Source organism: Nerophis ophidion, linkage group LG08 (genome assembly GCF_033978795.1).
Source record: "Nerophis ophidion isolate RoL-2023_Sa linkage group LG08, RoL_Noph_v1.0, whole genome shotgun sequence".
Classification (NCBI taxonomy): Eukaryota; Metazoa; Chordata; class Actinopteri; order Syngnathiformes; family Syngnathidae; genus Nerophis; species Nerophis ophidion.
This window is the reverse complement of record NC_084618.1, coordinates 21,550,626-21,569,354: the sequence shown is the minus strand read 5'-3', so window position 1 is coordinate 21,569,354 and position 18,729 is coordinate 21,550,626. Positions and strand designations below refer to the sequence as shown.

Genomic DNA, 18,729 nt, shown 5'->3' with positions numbered 1-18,729 from the left:
TTGTGAGTTCAAACCCCAGCCGAGTTACACCAAAGACTATACAAATGGGACCCATTACCTCCCTGCTTGGTACTCAGCATCAAGGGTTGAAATTGGGGGTTACATCACCAAAATTGATTCCTGAGCGCGACCACTCACCTCCCAGAGGGTGAACAAGGGGATGGGTCATAACGCAGAGGACATATTTCACCACCGTAGTGTGTGTGTGACTATCATTAGTACTTTAACTTAACTTTAACACGGATGAAACAAACAGATTACAGAAGAAACATTTGTATTATTCTGCGGGGGAAATACTTAATGTTAAAACGTGAGTTAAAGAAAGGGGGGACTGCTGAGCTAGCCTAAAGTGTTCAAATAAATATTCGTCACTTCGGGCAAATAGGTCTACACGTTCATGAAATATGCACTCCCTCCCTATGGCATGATCTGCGGCTTCTTGCAGTAGCAGCAAAAGCAATGCTATAGGCGTCGAGTCATCCAGACATGCCCGTAACTCACCTTCCTCTACATCAGGGGTCGGCAACCTTTACCACTCAAAGAGCCATTTGACCCATTTCACAAAATAAAGAAAACAATGGGAGCCACAAATCTCCTTTGAAATTTAAAATGAAATAATACTGCATACTCATTGTTTTTGCTTTGTGCTATGTATAAACATGGGGTCTAGGAGACACACAATTGACTACAAGGCATACTTGTTCAACAGCCATACAGGTCACACTGAGGGTGGCCATATAAACAACTTTAACACTGTTACAAATATGCGCCACACTGTGAACCCACACCAAACAAGAATGACAAACTCATTCCGGGAAAACATTCTCACCATAACACAACATAAACACAAAAGAACGAATACTCTGAATCCTATGCATCCCTAACTCTTCAGGGCTACATTATACGTGCGTAAGTTGAGTGGACGGGGGTTTCGGGGTTAGTGGTAGCGGGAGTGTATAATGTAGCCCGGAAGAGTTAGGGATGCATGGGATTCTGGGTATTTGTTCTGTTGTGTTTATGTTGTTTTACAGTGTGGATGTTCTCTCGGAATGTGTTTGTCATTGTTGTTTGGTCTGGGTTCACAGTGTGGCACATATTAATAAGAGTGTTAAAGTTGTTTATTTCACAACCCTCAGTGTAACCTGTATGGCTGTTGACCAAGGATGCTTTGCAGTCACTGACGTCTGATAACAGCCACCGCACACCATAGGTGACCAGCTGGCACACTGATAGTATGGTCGAGATGACATTTTCCAGAGGACGTGAAAAGTATTGACATCACGGCATGCCGTTCATATTCAGATATGAGTGAGAGTTGAAAAATAATAGCCCCGGCAGATTTCTGGGAGGGGTTCTGACATCCGGAAACCTCCCGGAAAATTCGGGGAAGTCGGCAAGTATGCATCTGAGGCACATCAGAGTGATCAAAGAGCCGCATGCGGCTCCGGAGCCGCGGGTTGCCGACCCCGCCTCTACATCTACAGACGCTTGTGGAAATTACACATGAATACCTCAAGAGAAAGCAATTGCAGCTTTTTCGGATACAACCCGGCCGAACTTTCGAATGTCCGGCCCGGTCAGCTGTGTTTCTACTCAGCAAACAACTTTGTCCGTTTGTCGAAGGAGAGACAACGAGAATGGTCAGCTCCCGTGGAAGTGCTCTGTATTACCTGGCCGTCGAGGAAAACGTCGAATGCATTTGGACTGGCAAAGCAGACTGTATCAGTTATTGCCCGCCATGTATGTCGCGGACTCAACGTCTAGGTCCAGAGTATATGAAGTCACCAAAAAGGAATGGACAATGAAGGTGAAGGGAAACAAGTGAGGATTGTCCTGACCAGATATCTACATACCTAGTTTGATTGATGTGAAATGTTCTTTATCACATTGTTTACGTCTAATAAAGATTTGATTGATTCATGATGGCTCGGGTGTGATCCACTACAATAAGGGCCCCACACTTCACTGGATTCCAGTTTATTGAAATACCATCATCATCTTAGCAGTCTGTCGAGCGCGACAATGAATGTTTCATTTAGGTCGGATCATAGACCTCCACTCAGCTCTGTCTTTGGCCTTCAGCTGCCAGGTTGCAGTGTCGATCTTCCGTTCCCTCAAATTCCGTTTAACAGTGTCTTTGTACCTTAGCCTTGGCCTCCCTCGGTTTCGTTTCCCTTCCTCCAACTGTGAGTAGAGCAGATGGCTAGGTAGCCGCTCTTGACTCCTTCTCTCTACATGCCCGACCCATCTCAGGTTCGTTTGGGTTAAGATGTCATCCATCGATGGCAGTCCAGCCCGACTTAGGACCTCTGTGTTCGGGATTTTGTCTGTACAGGAGATATCCATGATGGTCCGAAGGTGGCGCATCATGTAGGCATGAAGTTTTCTGACCTGCAACCTGTAGATGCTCCAAGTTTCAGCACCGTACAAAAGCGTAGCTAGCACAGTTGCTCTGTACACATTGCACTTGATGCAAATAGAGACATGCTTGTTGTTCCAGAGTCTTTCCCTTAATTTCCCCAAACACAGCACTCGCTCTCCCCATCCTGAGTCTGATCTCATCATCAAGCTTGGCATTTTCTGTCACTGTGCTTCCGAGGTACTTGAATGTTCGGCATTGCACAAGTGGGTCTCCCATGACACAGACCTCCCCTGGTAGGGATGATGTGGGCTCATACTTGGGTGGCTGGTACAAGCATTTCGTCTTCTTGATGTTTATTTTGAGGCTGAACTGACAAGCTGTTGCTGAAAACTTGTTCACAAGATCTTGTATGTCCTCTACATTGTGCGCAACTATAGCACTGTCGTCCGCAAACAGTAATTCTCTCACAACCTTAACTGTTGTCTTGCTCTTTGCTCGAAAGTGAGCAACCTTGAACAGAGCTGCATCTTTTCTTGTCTGGATGTAGACCGCCTTCGATGTGTCCTTGAAAGCAACCTCGAGCATGACTGATAGGTAGAGTGAGAACAGGGTTGGTGCTAGAACACAGCCCTGCTTCACTCCATTGCTGACTGGGAAGTCCTTCGATACAGATCCACCCAGTGCCACATATACCTGCATTCCTGTATGACGCGCCTCAATAAGCTCAGCAAAGTTATCTGTACATCCGTACTTCTTGAGAACTTGCCACAATCCTTGCCTTGAAACCGTGTCGAAAGCTTTACTGAAGTCAATGAAGACCACATAGAGCAGCATGTTCTGCTCAATACACTTTTCCTGCACTTGTTTCAAACAAAATATCATGTCCATTGTGCTCCTTCCTTGTCTGAAGCCACATTGAGTTTCTGGAAGTACCTTTGGCGAGATCTGTTCATTTAACCTGTTCAGAAGCATTCTTGAAAAGATTTTACTGACGATGGCTAAGAGTGAGATGCCTCGGTAATTCCCACACTCTCTTCTGTCTCCTTTCTTGAACATTGGTACAATGCTGGCATCCTTCCACTCCTGGGGTATCTGATGTGTTGCCCAAATATCTTTGATCATCTTGTACTGGCAGTGTTGAAATACCACAACACTGGATATTGTTCAGATAAGTTACATTTAAGAACGTACACACAAAGCAACACTGGAGGTGACTATCTCGATCTCAAACGGTGGCATTTTTGTGTGTGGACACTGATAAGGTTAGGTGGGATTTACCCTGGATAACCATATCCGGCTTAGTGTAAACGGGGCCTGGGAAACTTCATCCAGACTGCAGTCGGATAGAGATTGAACGCGCACACAGGTCTGATAATCCATCTGGCTACTTTGGTAAGAAGCCTAGACCTCTTGTGATCAAATACCGAGATGAAATGTCTGTGCTGGGAAAAGCTAAGGAACTGAAAGGAACCGGTATCTTTATGAACGAAGACTATTCTGAGGGCGTCGAGCAAAAAGCGCAGGGGAACTTATCCCTGCCATGAAAGCGGCGGTATAGCCTACATTCGATACGGCAGGCTCATTGTCCACCCCCAAACCCAGAAGCAAGGGATGGGACTTAGAGCCTAGTTCTCTGTTCTGCCTTACTTCATTTCCATCCATCCATTTCCTACCGCTTGTCTCTGTAGGGGTTGCTGGAGCCTATCTCAGCTGCATTCGGGCGGAAAGCGGGGTAGCCCCTGGACAAGTCGCCACCTCATCGCAGGGCCAACACAGATAGACAGACAACATTCACACTCATGATCACAGACTAGGGCCAATTTAGTGTTGCCAATCAACCTATACCCAGGTGCATGTTTTTGGCGGTGGGAGGAAAGAACCCACGCAGTCACGGGGAGAACATGCAAACTCCACACAGAAAGATCCAGAGCCCATGATTGAACCCAGGACTTCATTTATTCTTGACTGTACCAAACAATCTAGTGATCGTCCTACTATGAACTTATCTAAGGGTTTGATCTTATCTGTAGTTTGAGGACTACACCACATGAACTTGAAACACTTTTAAAAAATCAACTCTATCCGTATCATGGCTGTAATTGAAACACACCTTGATGGTTCATTTGAAGATTCTTTGATATCTATTAATGTTTTTTCTGTATTTCATAGGGACAGAAATTGTTTTAGTAGAGGTATAGCAAGCTTCGATCCGAAATATCGAAGCTCTGCGCATACAAGTGCATTTGCCACATATCAAACCAATCGATAACATCCATCCATTCATTTTCTACCACTTGTCCCTTTTGGTATGTACTAAAAATAAATACTTTCATAATTGTATCAGTATTATTGTCATCAACTGTCATAAATGCCATATTAATTATTTTTGTAACAGTCTATTCTATGCTGTACTAATAATAACTGGAATGCACAGAATTAAACCCTAAGGTACTGGGACGGTGTCACAATTTGATGGTTCCAGGTTCGATCCCAGCTTCCGCCGTCCAAGTCACGTCCGTCATATAATTGGGCGAGACGCTTCAACCATTGCTCCTGATGGGTCGTGATCGGCGCTTCGCCTGGTCGCTTCCGCCGGTAGTGTGTGAACGGGTGAATGTGGAAATAGTATAAATAGTGGAAATAGTAAATAGTGTGGAACCAGTTCATACGGACCTTTGGTGCTAAAATCTGCAAAATTTGCAAATAGATGACAATTTTTGCAAGTGTCGGAAGTTAGTGTATTAGTACGTGGTTTTTACGTTATCTTCGATTTTTCTCAAGCCGAGAGAAAGCGTTCCTTTGGGGGTTTTTTTTGGCAGTTTTTACCAGTTTGTCTAGACCAGGGGTGTCCAAAGTGAGGCCCGGGGGCCATTTGCGGCCTGCAGGTAATTTTTTAACGGCCCTACGGCACATTTTAAAATCACGATTAACACATTTTTAAAACGTAAAAATTAGGAGCAAACGGGTGAAATGTAACAAGAACATGTTGCAATATTTACTCTAATAACACAAAGCTGCCATGCAGGCTGTTTCTTTCTTTAAAATATAATAATGAATCAAAATCTGTCGCGTCTATTGGATCATGTTTTGTTTTGGTCATGTTTGGTTTTGTTTTTTGGACATTCAGTTCTTGTTCGTGCACTTCCTTGTTTTTCTTAATACCATAGTAACTTATTAGTTTTCACCTTGTCCTCATGTCTCACACCTGTTTGCACTCATCATAGCTATTATTTAAACCGGAAGTTGCCAGGAATCCAGCCGAGCAACTTTATACACATACTTCCTTCATGCCATGTTACATAAGTTTTTGGTATTTTTTAGTTCTGCCTTTGTGCTTTGTTTTCTTTCATAGTCTAGTTTTGTACCGCCATTGTGCACACCTTTTGTTTGCCTTTTTTTGTAGTTTGTTAGAGTATAAATAAATATGTACCTTCATTCACGCCTTGCTCGTGCCAATTTTCCTTTGCGTCGGAAAAACAATCCACCCCACAGTCCAAGTCTTGACAAGATCAATGTCAATATGAATTATTGACCTATTCAAGACTCCAATCACATCACGTTAAATTTTCCACTTTGACATATTTTTTGGGGAAAATGTTGCATATTTTTTGTTTGCCATATAAAAAAAACTAAGCTGAGTTTTTAAAGAAGGGCCTAAAATGAACAAACAAACAAAAAACAACAATAAAACTTATAATTGACGAATGGATCTGAAGTTGATCTCGAGATTATTGTGTTAAAAGTAAACAGTCAAAAAATGTATAATTTATTTTTTAACACTGAGTGGGATCCCTTTTGGATCCCCAATAATTTTAATGATTTTTTTTTAAATTGTCTTTGCTCAAAAAAATAATAATTAATTAAAATCAATGGTTTTATTAGTTATTGACCTTTTTAATGCTCCAATTATTATATAATCGCAAATAATCCACTTAAAAAAATATATCGGGTGATAATATTGCATATTTTGTGTTTTTTTTCCATCAAAAAACAGGGTTTTCTTTGACAAAAAGAAAATACAACTTAAATCTTTAAAATCATTATATTGACAGATGGACCTAATGTTGATCTGGAGATTTAAAACTTGAATAATAATAAAAAAAACAATGACACATATTTAATATTTTTTTGACCAAAACTCTTTGGGCTCCCCGTAAATCAAGCTTGAGTGGAGGCCTAAATGTATATTGGTTATACATATATTGAATTGATTTTTAAAATTAAAAATGTTTTCGAAAATTTTTGAAAATCTAAGTGGAAAAAGTTTGGACACCCCTGGTCTAGACGTTTTATGCTGAAATCCGCAACATTTGTTACTGGTTCACGTTCTAGTCTGGGAAAAAAATCCTATACTTAATTTACAGATTTCAGGACAAATCAATCAAAGAAGAGCATAAAGTAAGACTTTCGGGCGTTACACTTAGTAATACACTTTCGTGATCCGTATATATCAATCAAATCGTCACTGGGATGGTTTGAAGTAGCCCTGCTTTGAGGAAATGTACTATGTATGTAACACCTGCAATTCGCAGATAGGTAGTACAAACATTAGTGTTGTGTCATCTGGATTATTGTGCAGTTATTTGCAATTCTGCACCTGAGGTTCAGCTTAGAACATTACAAACAGCTCAAAATAGGGCCGGTAGACTTACTCTTGATTGTTCTTATCGATTGAATGTGGACCATATGCATTCTTGTCTCGGATGGCTGAAGGTTTTTCATTGATTATCCAGCAGTTTATTGTTATTTATTCGAAAAGCATCATTCATAACAAGTACCCTACAGCTCTTTTCAAGCAGATTGGATATCAATGCTGATGTTCACCACTACAGTACCGGAGCTTCAACTCAAGGTCTACTTGCAATACCACGACCAAAGAACTAGTCCAATAAATAAGCACTGTTGTATACAGAGGCATTTCATTATGGAATACTCTTCATTTAAATATTAGGACTATTCCCAGAAAAAAAAAAAACATTTAAAAAACATGTAAAGTCACTTTTTAGACTTAAAGGCCTACTGAAAGCCACTACTACCGACCACGCAGTCTGATAGTTTATATATCAATGATGAAATATTAACATTGCAACACATGCTAATAGGCCTGGTTTAGTTTACTAAATTGCAATTTTAAATTTCTTGCAGAGTTTCTTGTTGAAAACGTTGCGGAATGTGTTTGTGACGTCTTGGGTTGTGGCGGAAATATTAGCCCAGCACCACTTACAGCTAAAAGTCGTCTCTTTTCATCACATAATTACATAGTAATTTGGACATCTGTGTTGCTGAATCTTTTGCAATTTGTTCAATTAATAATGGAGACGTCAAAGAAGAATGCTGTTGGTGGAAAGCGGTGGATTCTGCCTTTAGCAACCTAAACACAGCCGGTGTTTCTTTGTTTGTTGTGAAGCTTTAACACAGAGCGGTCAAGCGAACATGTTTCTCTACGTCAACCAGCATGTTTTTGGATGGGAAAATTGTGTTATTAAGTCGGCTCTTACCGGAGACTTGAGTGGATTATGCGACCTCCTCCTGTAGCTCTCAAAAAGGCAGCTGTGATCTTGGCTCCTCCATTGGCTTCTCTCAGAGACACTGGCGTTCACCGCAGCCCTCCGACTTTCAGGTATGACTTTATAATCTCGCTAAAACACTATTAACACAATAAGCAGATTAGGGATTTTCCAGAATTATCCTACTAAATGTGTCTAATAACATCTGAATTGCTCACATTGCCGTCGCCCGGAGCCGTCGCCTTTTCTTTTTTTTAGTGCTTCACTCTAACTTTCCTCATCCACGAATCATTCATTCTCGCTCAAATTAATGTCGTCGCTTTCTCGGTCCGATTTGTACTTGCTGCTGGTGGCTATGATTATAAACAATATGAGGATGTGAGGAGCCCTATAACCCGTGACGTCACGCGCACATCGTCTGCTACTTCCGGTAAAGGCAAGGCTTTTTTATTAGCGACCAAAAGTTGCGAACTTTATCGTCGATGTTCTCTACTAAATCCTTTCAGCAAAAATATGGCAATATCGCAAAATGATCAAGTATGACACATAGAATGGACCTGCTATCCCCGTTTAAAAAAATACAATCTCATTTCAGTAGGCCTTTAAGATTTAATCTTTCATGTTATCAGTTTGAGAACCTTATTATTATTGTTCTCTTTCCCTCTTTCCTATCTTTTATTGTAACTGGATTTTACGTATGTTCTGTAACTGTATCTGTGTACTGTCATTTCTGTAATTTGTAACTGGATTTAGGTACTATTGTTTTACTTTGAACTTTTGAAAAGGACCCCAGGAAGACTAGCCTCATGGGGATCCTCAATAAACAAACAATACTAATTGTAAAAGACAAGTTGTCTAGTATGTTCACTATTTTATTTAAGGACACTATTGTTATTGGATTGCAATAATAATGTTGGAATAATCATGTATAGTATGTATCATCACACAAACTTTTAGTATGCTTAAAGTCAGTTGCTATAGTTATTACCTATTGTGCTTAAGCTGCACTTTTTCTATCTGTGCAAGGACAAAAACGTATTCAGCCGCAGATGTTATCTTTGTTTTAGCCCGCTAACAGCCGAGGACTTCAAGGACCTCAAAGAAGATAAGACAACAGCACGCAGACGAAGCAGAGACAAGGCAAAATCACAAGACCGCTAACAGCCAAGGACTTCAAGGACTTCAACACAGATAAGACGACAGCACGCAGACAACGCAGAGACAAGGCAAAATCACAAGACCGCTAACAGCCAAGGACTTCAAGGACCTCAACACAGATAAGACAGCATGCAGACAAAGCAGAGACAAGGCAAAATCACAAGACCGCTAACAGCTGAGGACTTCAAGGACCTCAACGAAGATAAGACAACAGCACGCAGATGAAGGGGAGGCAAGGCGAAATCACAAGGCCATCCAGCACATTCCGTCACGTTTTGTGCGTCCTGGACCTGCTTTGCGCGATATATCTGACCACTCCTTTTAGAGGCGGCCTCAGTGATGTCGACTGTGGAACTCCTGAATAAATAGAGGGACGCAGGAGCTGAACCTTAGAGCGTAGGACGAGCCTGTGACTAAGTGTGCAGATCCATGCGTTCTCCTCATGAGCTAAATTGAACTCTGTCTCTGCATGGTTCCTTGCTTCTTGTCTGATTAATAGATGGGTGTCATCAGTGTTTGAACCTGAGAAAGAAACATATTTTTAATTTACCCTAAAAATGGTTGCTAGTCATGCAATTTTTTGTTGTGGTGCCCTTTATTTAGATAAGTATCAAAGTATGGAAATACTTTTTGGTGCCGGTACCAGAATATTGTTACCGAGACAACCCGAGTAAGTACACTACTCAACTTACATTAATACCACAGTTTTTGTTATATGTCCGTTACAAAAGGTCACATTTTCCCATAAGAAATAATGTAAAAGTTTCATTCAGATCGGTTTGTTTATTTTGAAAGAGTTAAAACAAGCAAATTCACAGATTTGGGACACCGGCCCTTTCTACACTTTCGTAATATTAAAAAAAATAACCTGCTCGCTCAAAATGGCCCTTCATTAAACTTCTCCCTCCCAATAAATGTACAAAACCGAAAACCAGTAAAGTTGGCATGTTGTGTAAATGGTAAATAAAAAAAGAATACAATGATTTGCAAATCCTTTTCAACCTATATTCATTTTAATAGACTGCAAAGACAAGATATTTAGTGTTCAAACTGAAAAAACTTTCTGGGTGTTGTTGATAAATGGCTTTTGTTCTGCAGAGTAGAGTTTTAACTTGCACTTACGGATATAGCGACAAAACAGTAGTTACTGACAGTGGTTTTCTGAAGTGTTCCTGAACCCATGTGGTGATATCCTTTACACACTGATGACGCTTTTTGATGCAGTACCGCCTGAGGGATCCAAGGTCACGGGCATTGCCACTTACGTGTAGTGATTTCTCCGGATAATCTGAAACGTTTGATGATATTACGGACCGTAGATGGTGAAATTGCTCAAATTCCTTGCAATAGCTCGTTGAGAAACATTGTGCTTAACCTGTTCGACATTTCGCTCACGCATTTTTTCACAGAGGGGGGACTGACTGAGAATTTGACCAAAGCTGCTTTTATACCGAATCATGTCACCCACCTGTTCCCAATTAGCCTGTCCACCTGTGGGATGCTCCAAATAAGTGTTTGATGGGCATCCCTCAACTTTCCCGGTCTTTTTTGCCACTTTTGCCAGCTTTTTTTAAACACGTTGCAGGCATCGTCACGCCAAATGTCTTCCTCCCAGAAGACATTTGGCGTGACAGCCCCTCTAATGCCTAAAGGACCCCAATGAGGGTGGAAGGACCTTAAAGCTGCCCACACAGCTGCCTGTTTTAAAAGCATTATAATCGGCTGATTGTCATTGGTGAAAAATAACGATTAGGAAATGATATTAGCATTCCAGCATGCTAACCTTTCAAGCTGTTTTTGCTTTGGTAATTTTGCAGCTGTAACCCTTAAGAGTCATAACTTGCTATTATCACGCCCTCATTGGGGTCCTTCAGGCATTAGAGGGGCTGTCACGCCAAATGTCTTCTGGGTGGAAGGTTTTTGTTTAGCGTGACAGCATCAATTTTCAAATGAGCTAATAGTTGCAAAAAATAAAAAAAGATTCCAGTTTGAACGTTAAATATTTTGTCTTTGCAGTTTATTCAATTGAATATAAGTTGTAAAGGATTTGCAAATCATTGTATTGTGTTTTTATTTACCATTTACACAACTTGCCAACTTCACTGATTTTGGACTTTGACTCCCTGTTTCTGAGTTCCACTGCAACCCGTTTAGGCAGCCAACAGTGGCTCCACATGCATACCTGTATGAGGCGTCCTTGCTCGGACTGCAGGGTGTTGAGGTCTTGGCCCAGGCTGCCCTGCCCCCGACGCAGGGACTCGTAGTCCATCTTCAGCTGTCCGGCGTGGGCGGACAGCTTGGCCACTTCCTCCGCCAGGCTGACCAGAAGCGCCCGGTCCTGGCCCTTCACCGACTTCAGATCCGAGTCGTGGTCGGTGAGCGAGTGCAGCAGCGAGGTCTGCACCCCCTCCAGGCGCAAAAAGTTGCTGCTGTAGTCGGGGCAGTTGGGATCGATGAAGATGTTGATGCGGGAGCCGTCGCCCCGCTCCACCGTCACCAGGGCGTTGGCCTCGTCCTGGTTGGTGGAAATGTGCGGGATGCCGTCCGACATGGGCGGCGCCTGGTTGTGGTTCATGAAGAGGATGGTGCCGGTCACGGTGACGGCCAGCAGGACGGCCACGAAGAGCAGGATGGTGCAGAGCAGGTAGCTGCAGCTCATCCTCTGTGTGTGTGGGGGGGGTGAAGGGGGGGGTGCAAGGAGACAAAACAAGGGTTTCTTTAGATTAAGTCTTGTTTTAGGCTTAGTACAGCGAGACAAAAATCTCATCGTGGTTAAAAAAGTGAGGGCACAGGTGTCAAACTCAAGACCCAGGGGGGGGCGAATCTGGTCCGCCACATTATTAGTTGTTTGGACATTCTGAACTGTGGGACACAGGTGCAAAACAACTCACTGTGGAATAAAGGGACTTAAAACACCAGACAAGGCTTCAGAAGACGAAAGATACCCAGGCAAGATGGTCGCTCAATACAAAGTGTTTTCCAGCATACCGTATTTCCTTGAATAGCCGCCGGGGCGCTAATTGATTTAAAACCTCTTCTCACCCCTGCGCTCACCAATGGCATTCAGTAAAACATAAAGTGAGATTAAAAAAAAAAAAAAAATACTTCTGTGGACTGGACTCTCACACTAATATGTTAGATCCACTATGGACTGGACTCTCACTATTATGCTGGATCCACTATGGACTGGACTCTCACACTATTATGTTAGATCCACTATGGACTGGACTCTCACTTATATTTTCGATTCACTATGGACTGGACTCTCACACTATTATGTTTGATCCACTATGGACTGGACTCTCACTATTATGCTAGGTCCACTATGGACTGGACTCTCACTTATATTTTCGATCCACTATGGACTGGACTCTCACACTATTATGTTAGATCCACTATGGACTGGACTCTCACTATTATGTTAGATCCACTATGGACTGGTCTCTCACTATTATGTTGGATCCACAATGGACTGAACTCTCACACTATTGTGTTAGATCCACTAGGACTGGTCTCTCACTATTATGTTAGATCCACTATGGACTGAACTCTCACACTATTGTGTTAGATCCACTATGGACTGGACTCTCACTATTATGTTAGATCCACTATGGACTGGACTTTCACACTATTATGTTAAATCCACTATGGACTGGACTCTCCCTATTATGTTAGATCCAATATAGACTGGACTCTCACAATATTATGTGAGATCCACTATGGACTGGACTCTCACTATTATGTTAGATCCACTATGGATTGGATGCTCACACTATTATGTTAGTTCCACTATGGACTGGACTGCCACACTATTAACTAGATCCGCTATGAACTGGACTCTCACTTTTGTGTTGGATCCACTATGGACTGGACTCTCACAATTATGTTAGATCCACTCTGGACTTGACTCTCACTATTATGTTGGATCCACTATGGACTGGACTCTCACACTATTATGTTAGATCCACTCTGGACTTGACTCTCACTATTATGTTAGATCCACTATGGACTGAACTCTCACACTATTATGTTAGATCCACTATGGACTGGACTCTCCCACTATTATGTTAGATCCACTATGGACTGGACTCTCACACTATTATGCTAGATCCACTATGGACTAGACTTGCTCACCAATGCCATTCAGTAAAAAATAGTGTGAGATAAAAAAAATAAAAAATAAATAAATACTTCTGCGGCCCCGGTCCCGGGTGGTTGGGGACCACTGCTCTACAAAATGTCATCGCACCCACCTTTGCACCATGCTATCAGCGTGCTGGTAGGGCGCATACATTTCGCTGCTTCTCATACGAGATTGCAATGCATACTTGGTCAACAGCCATATCGTTTACACTGATGGTTGTGATATAAACAACTTTAACACTCTTACTAATATGGGCCACACTCTGTGAACCCACACCAAACACATTTCCGGAGAACATTGGCTCTGTAACACATTATAAACGCAACATAAGAACTACCCAAAATTCCAATGCATCCATGACTCTTGGCTATATTATACACGCGCCCCCAACCCCGCCCACCTCAACCGACGAAACTGGACTTTCAATCGAAGCAGGAGGTAATAAAGAAAGATCTCCATCGAGACAGAGAGACTTTTAAAACTGAAGAAAGATAAGGAATACTTCTATAAACCAGTTATCGATGCTTTTGATCAGAAGGAGCTGCGCATGGACTTTATTTATAAATAAAGGTAAGACCACAATAACGTTTTTTTTTTATTAAATGTGCTTTTCATGATGGTATCCTTAGATCACACTCAAATTTATAAGCGCAGGCCTAAATTTACCACATGCCTTTGGTAAGCACCGGAGTGAAAAGAGGTTTTAAAATAATTAGCGCCCCGGTGGCAATTCAAGGAAATACGGTTACACAGATACAAATAATTGCTATTGCAACATCTAGTGGACACATTAAGAACAGCGGTTTCTTTCATTCAAACATTTTTGCGATTTTTGTGTCCTTAGCAAACTCATCCCGCGGGCCGGATACAACCTTTTCTGTACATTTTGCCAACCCTGATAAAAAGTAAGACACTAAAACATTAAAAAACATACCAAAAAGAGATTAAAACAGCAACATTTTACAGTAAAATAAGAAACTGGCAGCTCTGTTGCTTGAATTTTACTGCTAAAAACAGTGGTATTGTTTTTCCATTTATTATTATTATTTTTTATATGCTGTAAAAAAAAAACTGTGTTTTTACTCTAAATTTCTGGTGACTGAGCTGCCAGTTTTTAAAGTATTTTTTTTTTTCTTTTCTGAACTATAGGGGGCACCGGATTATAAGGTGGTCTATTTTCAAATTTAAAGGGGTCATATTATTATTTATTTTTTTCTAAATGTGAAAGACTTCCTTGTGGTCTACATCAGTTGTCCCCAACCTTTTTGTATCCGCGGACCGGTCAACTCTTGATCATTTTAATTTGTCCCGCGGCCCGGGGGTGGTAGAGGGGGGGGGGGGGGGGTCCTTTTTTTTCTTTTTTTTTTTTCTTCTTTGTCATGAAAAAGGGACGTTTTTGTCATGGAAAAGGGAGGTTTTTGTGGTTGGTGCACTAATTGTAAGTGTATATTGTGTTTTTTATGTTGATTTAATAAAAAAATATATATACAATTTAAAAATAAATAAATAAACAAAAAAAATCTTCTGCGGCCACGGCCCGGTGGTTGGGGACCACTGGTCTACATACCATGTAATGGTGGTTCTTTGCTCAAAATGTTGCATTTATGATGTTTTACTGATCATCTTCAAGGTCCTTGGGTGAATAATGTAAACTTACCACACCGGTATGTTTTAGTGCTTTCAGGGCGAGTTTACTGAACGATATAAGTAAGAAATTTACATTACTTTATATTAGAAATGGCACCAGTGGAAGAGGACTATCCCATAACAAGAAGACAGAGAAAAAGAAGAAGCTTATCGACTATGGTGTCGCCACGGACTACAAAGGCGGACCCATGCCCTTTTTCAGGATTAATGCAGATCCCAAATACAGAACAGCAGGTACCAGAAGGTATGAAAAGTTTACTTTGCATAATACCACGAAACAAAACGCCAAATAATATTTCTTACCTTATACACACATCATACGAATACTCGCATGTTTAATGTGCCGACAATTATTCAAGTGGTGCGATATCGTAGCTTACCAAAGTCGTATGAAAACTTTTTGATTTATTTTTTAGGGGACGTGTAAAGTTGTATATTTTCAATGGAACAAAAAATGTTGGTGTTGTTTTACATTATTGCCATCACACTTATCTCTTATGTTCGGCTGCCATCTACCGGACACACTTATCATTACACCATGTACCAGATAAAATAGCTTCGAGGGCGGTAAGCTCAACCGGGTTATAAGGCGCACTGTTGAATTTTGTAAAAAAAAAAATATATTTTATCAATTATTGTCATTATATATTTAGAAAGTATTATTTATTCATTTTATTGTGACTAATTATGGAGTATATTGTGGATAAATTGAGAACAGGAAGTGAACAAAGGTTTTAGCAACTGTTATGAAAAAAGATCAGTGGTAGGATCAAATAAGCTCTGCTTCTTCCGACTACTTTTCGAACGCCTCGAAAAGAGAAACTGGAAATTGTGATGTATTATTTTGTATGCTTGCATGTTCTAAATTAACGCAAACTCAGACTCAATTTGGTCATTTGTGGTCTGAATGGGTCTTGGCAGTACTCAGTAGTGATGTTCGGATCGATGTTTTTTGCAAAAAAAAATCATTAACTTTAGAAGTTGATGCCAGCAACACGTGACAAAGAAGTTGGGAAAAGTGGCAATAAATACTGATAATGTTGAGGAATGCTCATCAAACACTTATTTGGAACATCCCACAGGTGTGCAGGCTAATTGGGAACAGGTGGGTGCCATGATTGGGTATAAAAACAGCTTCCCAGAAAGATGCTCAGTCTTTCACAAGAAAGGATGGGGCGAGGTACACCCCTTTGTCCACAACTGCGTGAGCCAATAGTCAAACAGTTTAAGAACAACGTTTCTCAAAGCGCAATTGCACCAAATTTAGGGATTTCAACATCTACGGTCCATAATATCATCAAAAGGTTCAGAGAATCTGGAGAAATCACTCCACGTTAGCGACATGGCCGGAAACCAACATTGAATGACCGGGACCTTCGATCCCTCAGACGGCACTGTATCAAAAACCGACATCAATCTCTAAAGGATATCACCACATGGCTCAGGAACACTTCAGAAAACCACTGTCCCTAAATACAGTTCGTCGCTACATCTGTAATTGCAAGTTAAAGTTCTACTATGCAAAGCGAAAGCCATTTATCAACAACATCCAGAAACGCCGCCGGCTTCTCTGGGCCCGAGATCATCCAAGATGGACTGATGCAAAGTGGAAAAGTGTTCAGTGGTCTGACGAGTTCACATTTCAAATTGGTTTTGGGAATATTCGACATTGTGTCATCCAGACCAAAGGGGAAGCGAACCATCCAGGCCGTTATCGACGCAAAGTTCAAAAGCAAGCATCTGAGACGGTATGGGGGTGCATTAGTGCCCAAGGCATGGGTAACTTACACATCTGTGAATGCACCATTAATGCTGAATGGTACATACAGGTTTTGGAACAACATATGCAGCCATCTAAACGCCGTCTTTTTTATGGACGCCCCTGCTTATTTCAGCACGATAATGCCAAGCCACATTCAGCACGTGTTACAACAGCGTGGCTTCGTACACAAAGAGTGAGAGTACTTTCCTGGCCCTCCTGCAGTCCAGACCTGTCTCCCATCGAAAATGTGATGAAGCGTAAAAAATGACAGCGAAGACCTAGGACTTTTGAACGACTGAAGCTCTACATAAAACAAGAATGGGAAAGAATTCAACTTTCAAAGCTTCAACAATTAGTTTCCTCAGTTTCCAAATGTTTATTGAGTTTTGTAGAAGAAAACGTGATGTAACACAGTGGTGAACATGCCCTTTCCCAACTACTGTGGCACCTGTTGCAGCCATGAAATTCTCAAGTTAATGATTATTTGCTAGTTAGAACATCAAGTATCTTGTCTTTGTAGCATATTCAACTGAATATGGGTTTAAAATGATTTGCAAATCATTGTATTTCGTTTATATTTACAAATAACACGATTTCCCAACTCATATGGAAACGGGCTTTGTATATAATTAACAGGAACAGAATGTAAAGAAACTAAATCATTGAGGTTGTATCTAAATAAGTGATTGGTGGGACAACATATGAATTCAATATATACACTATATGACGATAACTTCACAAAGGCAAAAAACAAACAAACAAAAAAGCGCAGATTTATTCGTGTAAAGATTCCTAAATAATTAATAATTGAGGTTACTTAAAGCTATCGCAATAAAAGCGCTTTTGCAAATAGTATGTGTTCATTTAGCAGCTTTTACTAGCAATTAAAAGAAGTCACTTAGGTGTTATAAAACAGCAAGTGCATGTATCACTTTTATTGTCAGCTATTTAGAGACGAGTTGAATATACATAATACAAGGCGTTCAGTGCAGAATAATGCAGTTGTTTGGTTTCGCCTTGCGATTCCAGATCTTTTAAAAAGGTTATTCGTCATTCGAAATACGCTACTTTTTTACATTTTATCAGGCACGTTAGATATATTTGCACTAAGTATCGAAACCAGTATCGTCGACCCCAGCGTGGATTGTTCTCGGTATCAGATCGGAAAAGAAAATCGGGTTAAATACACTTTTCCACCACTTGTGGCAGTAATGGCGATTTCCAACCAACAGAAGAAGTCATAATAACGTTTAAGTTACTTAAGTGCTGAAGCTACATTTTCATTTAAACTTTGATTGTTTTTATTTAGAAACATATATTTTAGTACTATTTATCAATTTTAAACTTCAGCCCTGAGTAATTGTGTGTCGATTTGTTTGTATTCAGTTTTTGCGAGTCCCTTCTTTTGCAGTATATTTGAGTAGTATAACATTGGGGTCGGCTCTTTAGCGCCGCCCTAGTGGCTCCCTGGGTTTAGTCCGGTTTGCTGTCGAACAATCATGACACAAACCTTCCCAATTGTTAGAAATCTTACTGTTTATAATAAACATACTTCACTTTTTGGCGAGCGCCGTTTTGTCCTACTAATTTTGCCGGGGTTTGTTTACATGTAGAGCTTTCTCCGACCCTGCCACAGAAAGATGTGTCTTATCCCACTACTTCTTTGTCTCATTTTGTCCACCAAACGTTTTATGCTGTGCGTGAATGTTATTGACTTGTTGGAGGTCCAATCAGGCATATTTGGTCACTACATGCTAACACGCTATTTAGGCTAGCTGTATGTACAAATTGCATCATTATGCCTCGTTTTGAGGTATATTTGAGGTCATTTAATTTCCGTTACTTATCTCCTATGTGTATTTAATTTCTATGTGCTTGTCTGATGACACATTATCTGTTTGTAATATTGGCTGCATTTCTCATAGCTGTTTGTGTGCTATGTAGAACACTTCCTTGTGGTCTACATAACATGTAATGGTGGTTCTATGTGTCCCCTGAAAAACCGTCCAACCGGAAGTTTCTAATAACTAAAGTCACTTAGGTGAATAATGTATACTCACTACACCGGTATGTTTTAACGCTTTCATGGCGAGTTTACTGGCAGATATAAGTAAGAACTTTGCACTATTTTATATTAGAAATGGCAACA

At 40.8% G+C, this 18,729-nt stretch overlaps 1 protein-coding gene across 2 annotated transcripts in view; it reads right to left on the bottom strand.

Moving 5' to 3' along the window:
• Nucleotides 1-18,729, bottom strand: part of fibcd1b (fibrinogen C domain containing 1b) — a 364,858-nt gene that overhangs the window by 198,350 nt on the left and 147,779 nt on the right. For both annotated transcript variants that reach the window (XM_061907987.1, XM_061907988.1), the window contains one exon: nucleotides 11,210-11,689. In XM_061907987.1, coding sequence (XP_061763971.1) covers nucleotides 11,210-11,689 — 480 coding nt within the window. The remainder of the gene's footprint in view (nucleotides 1-11,209; nucleotides 11,690-18,729) is intronic.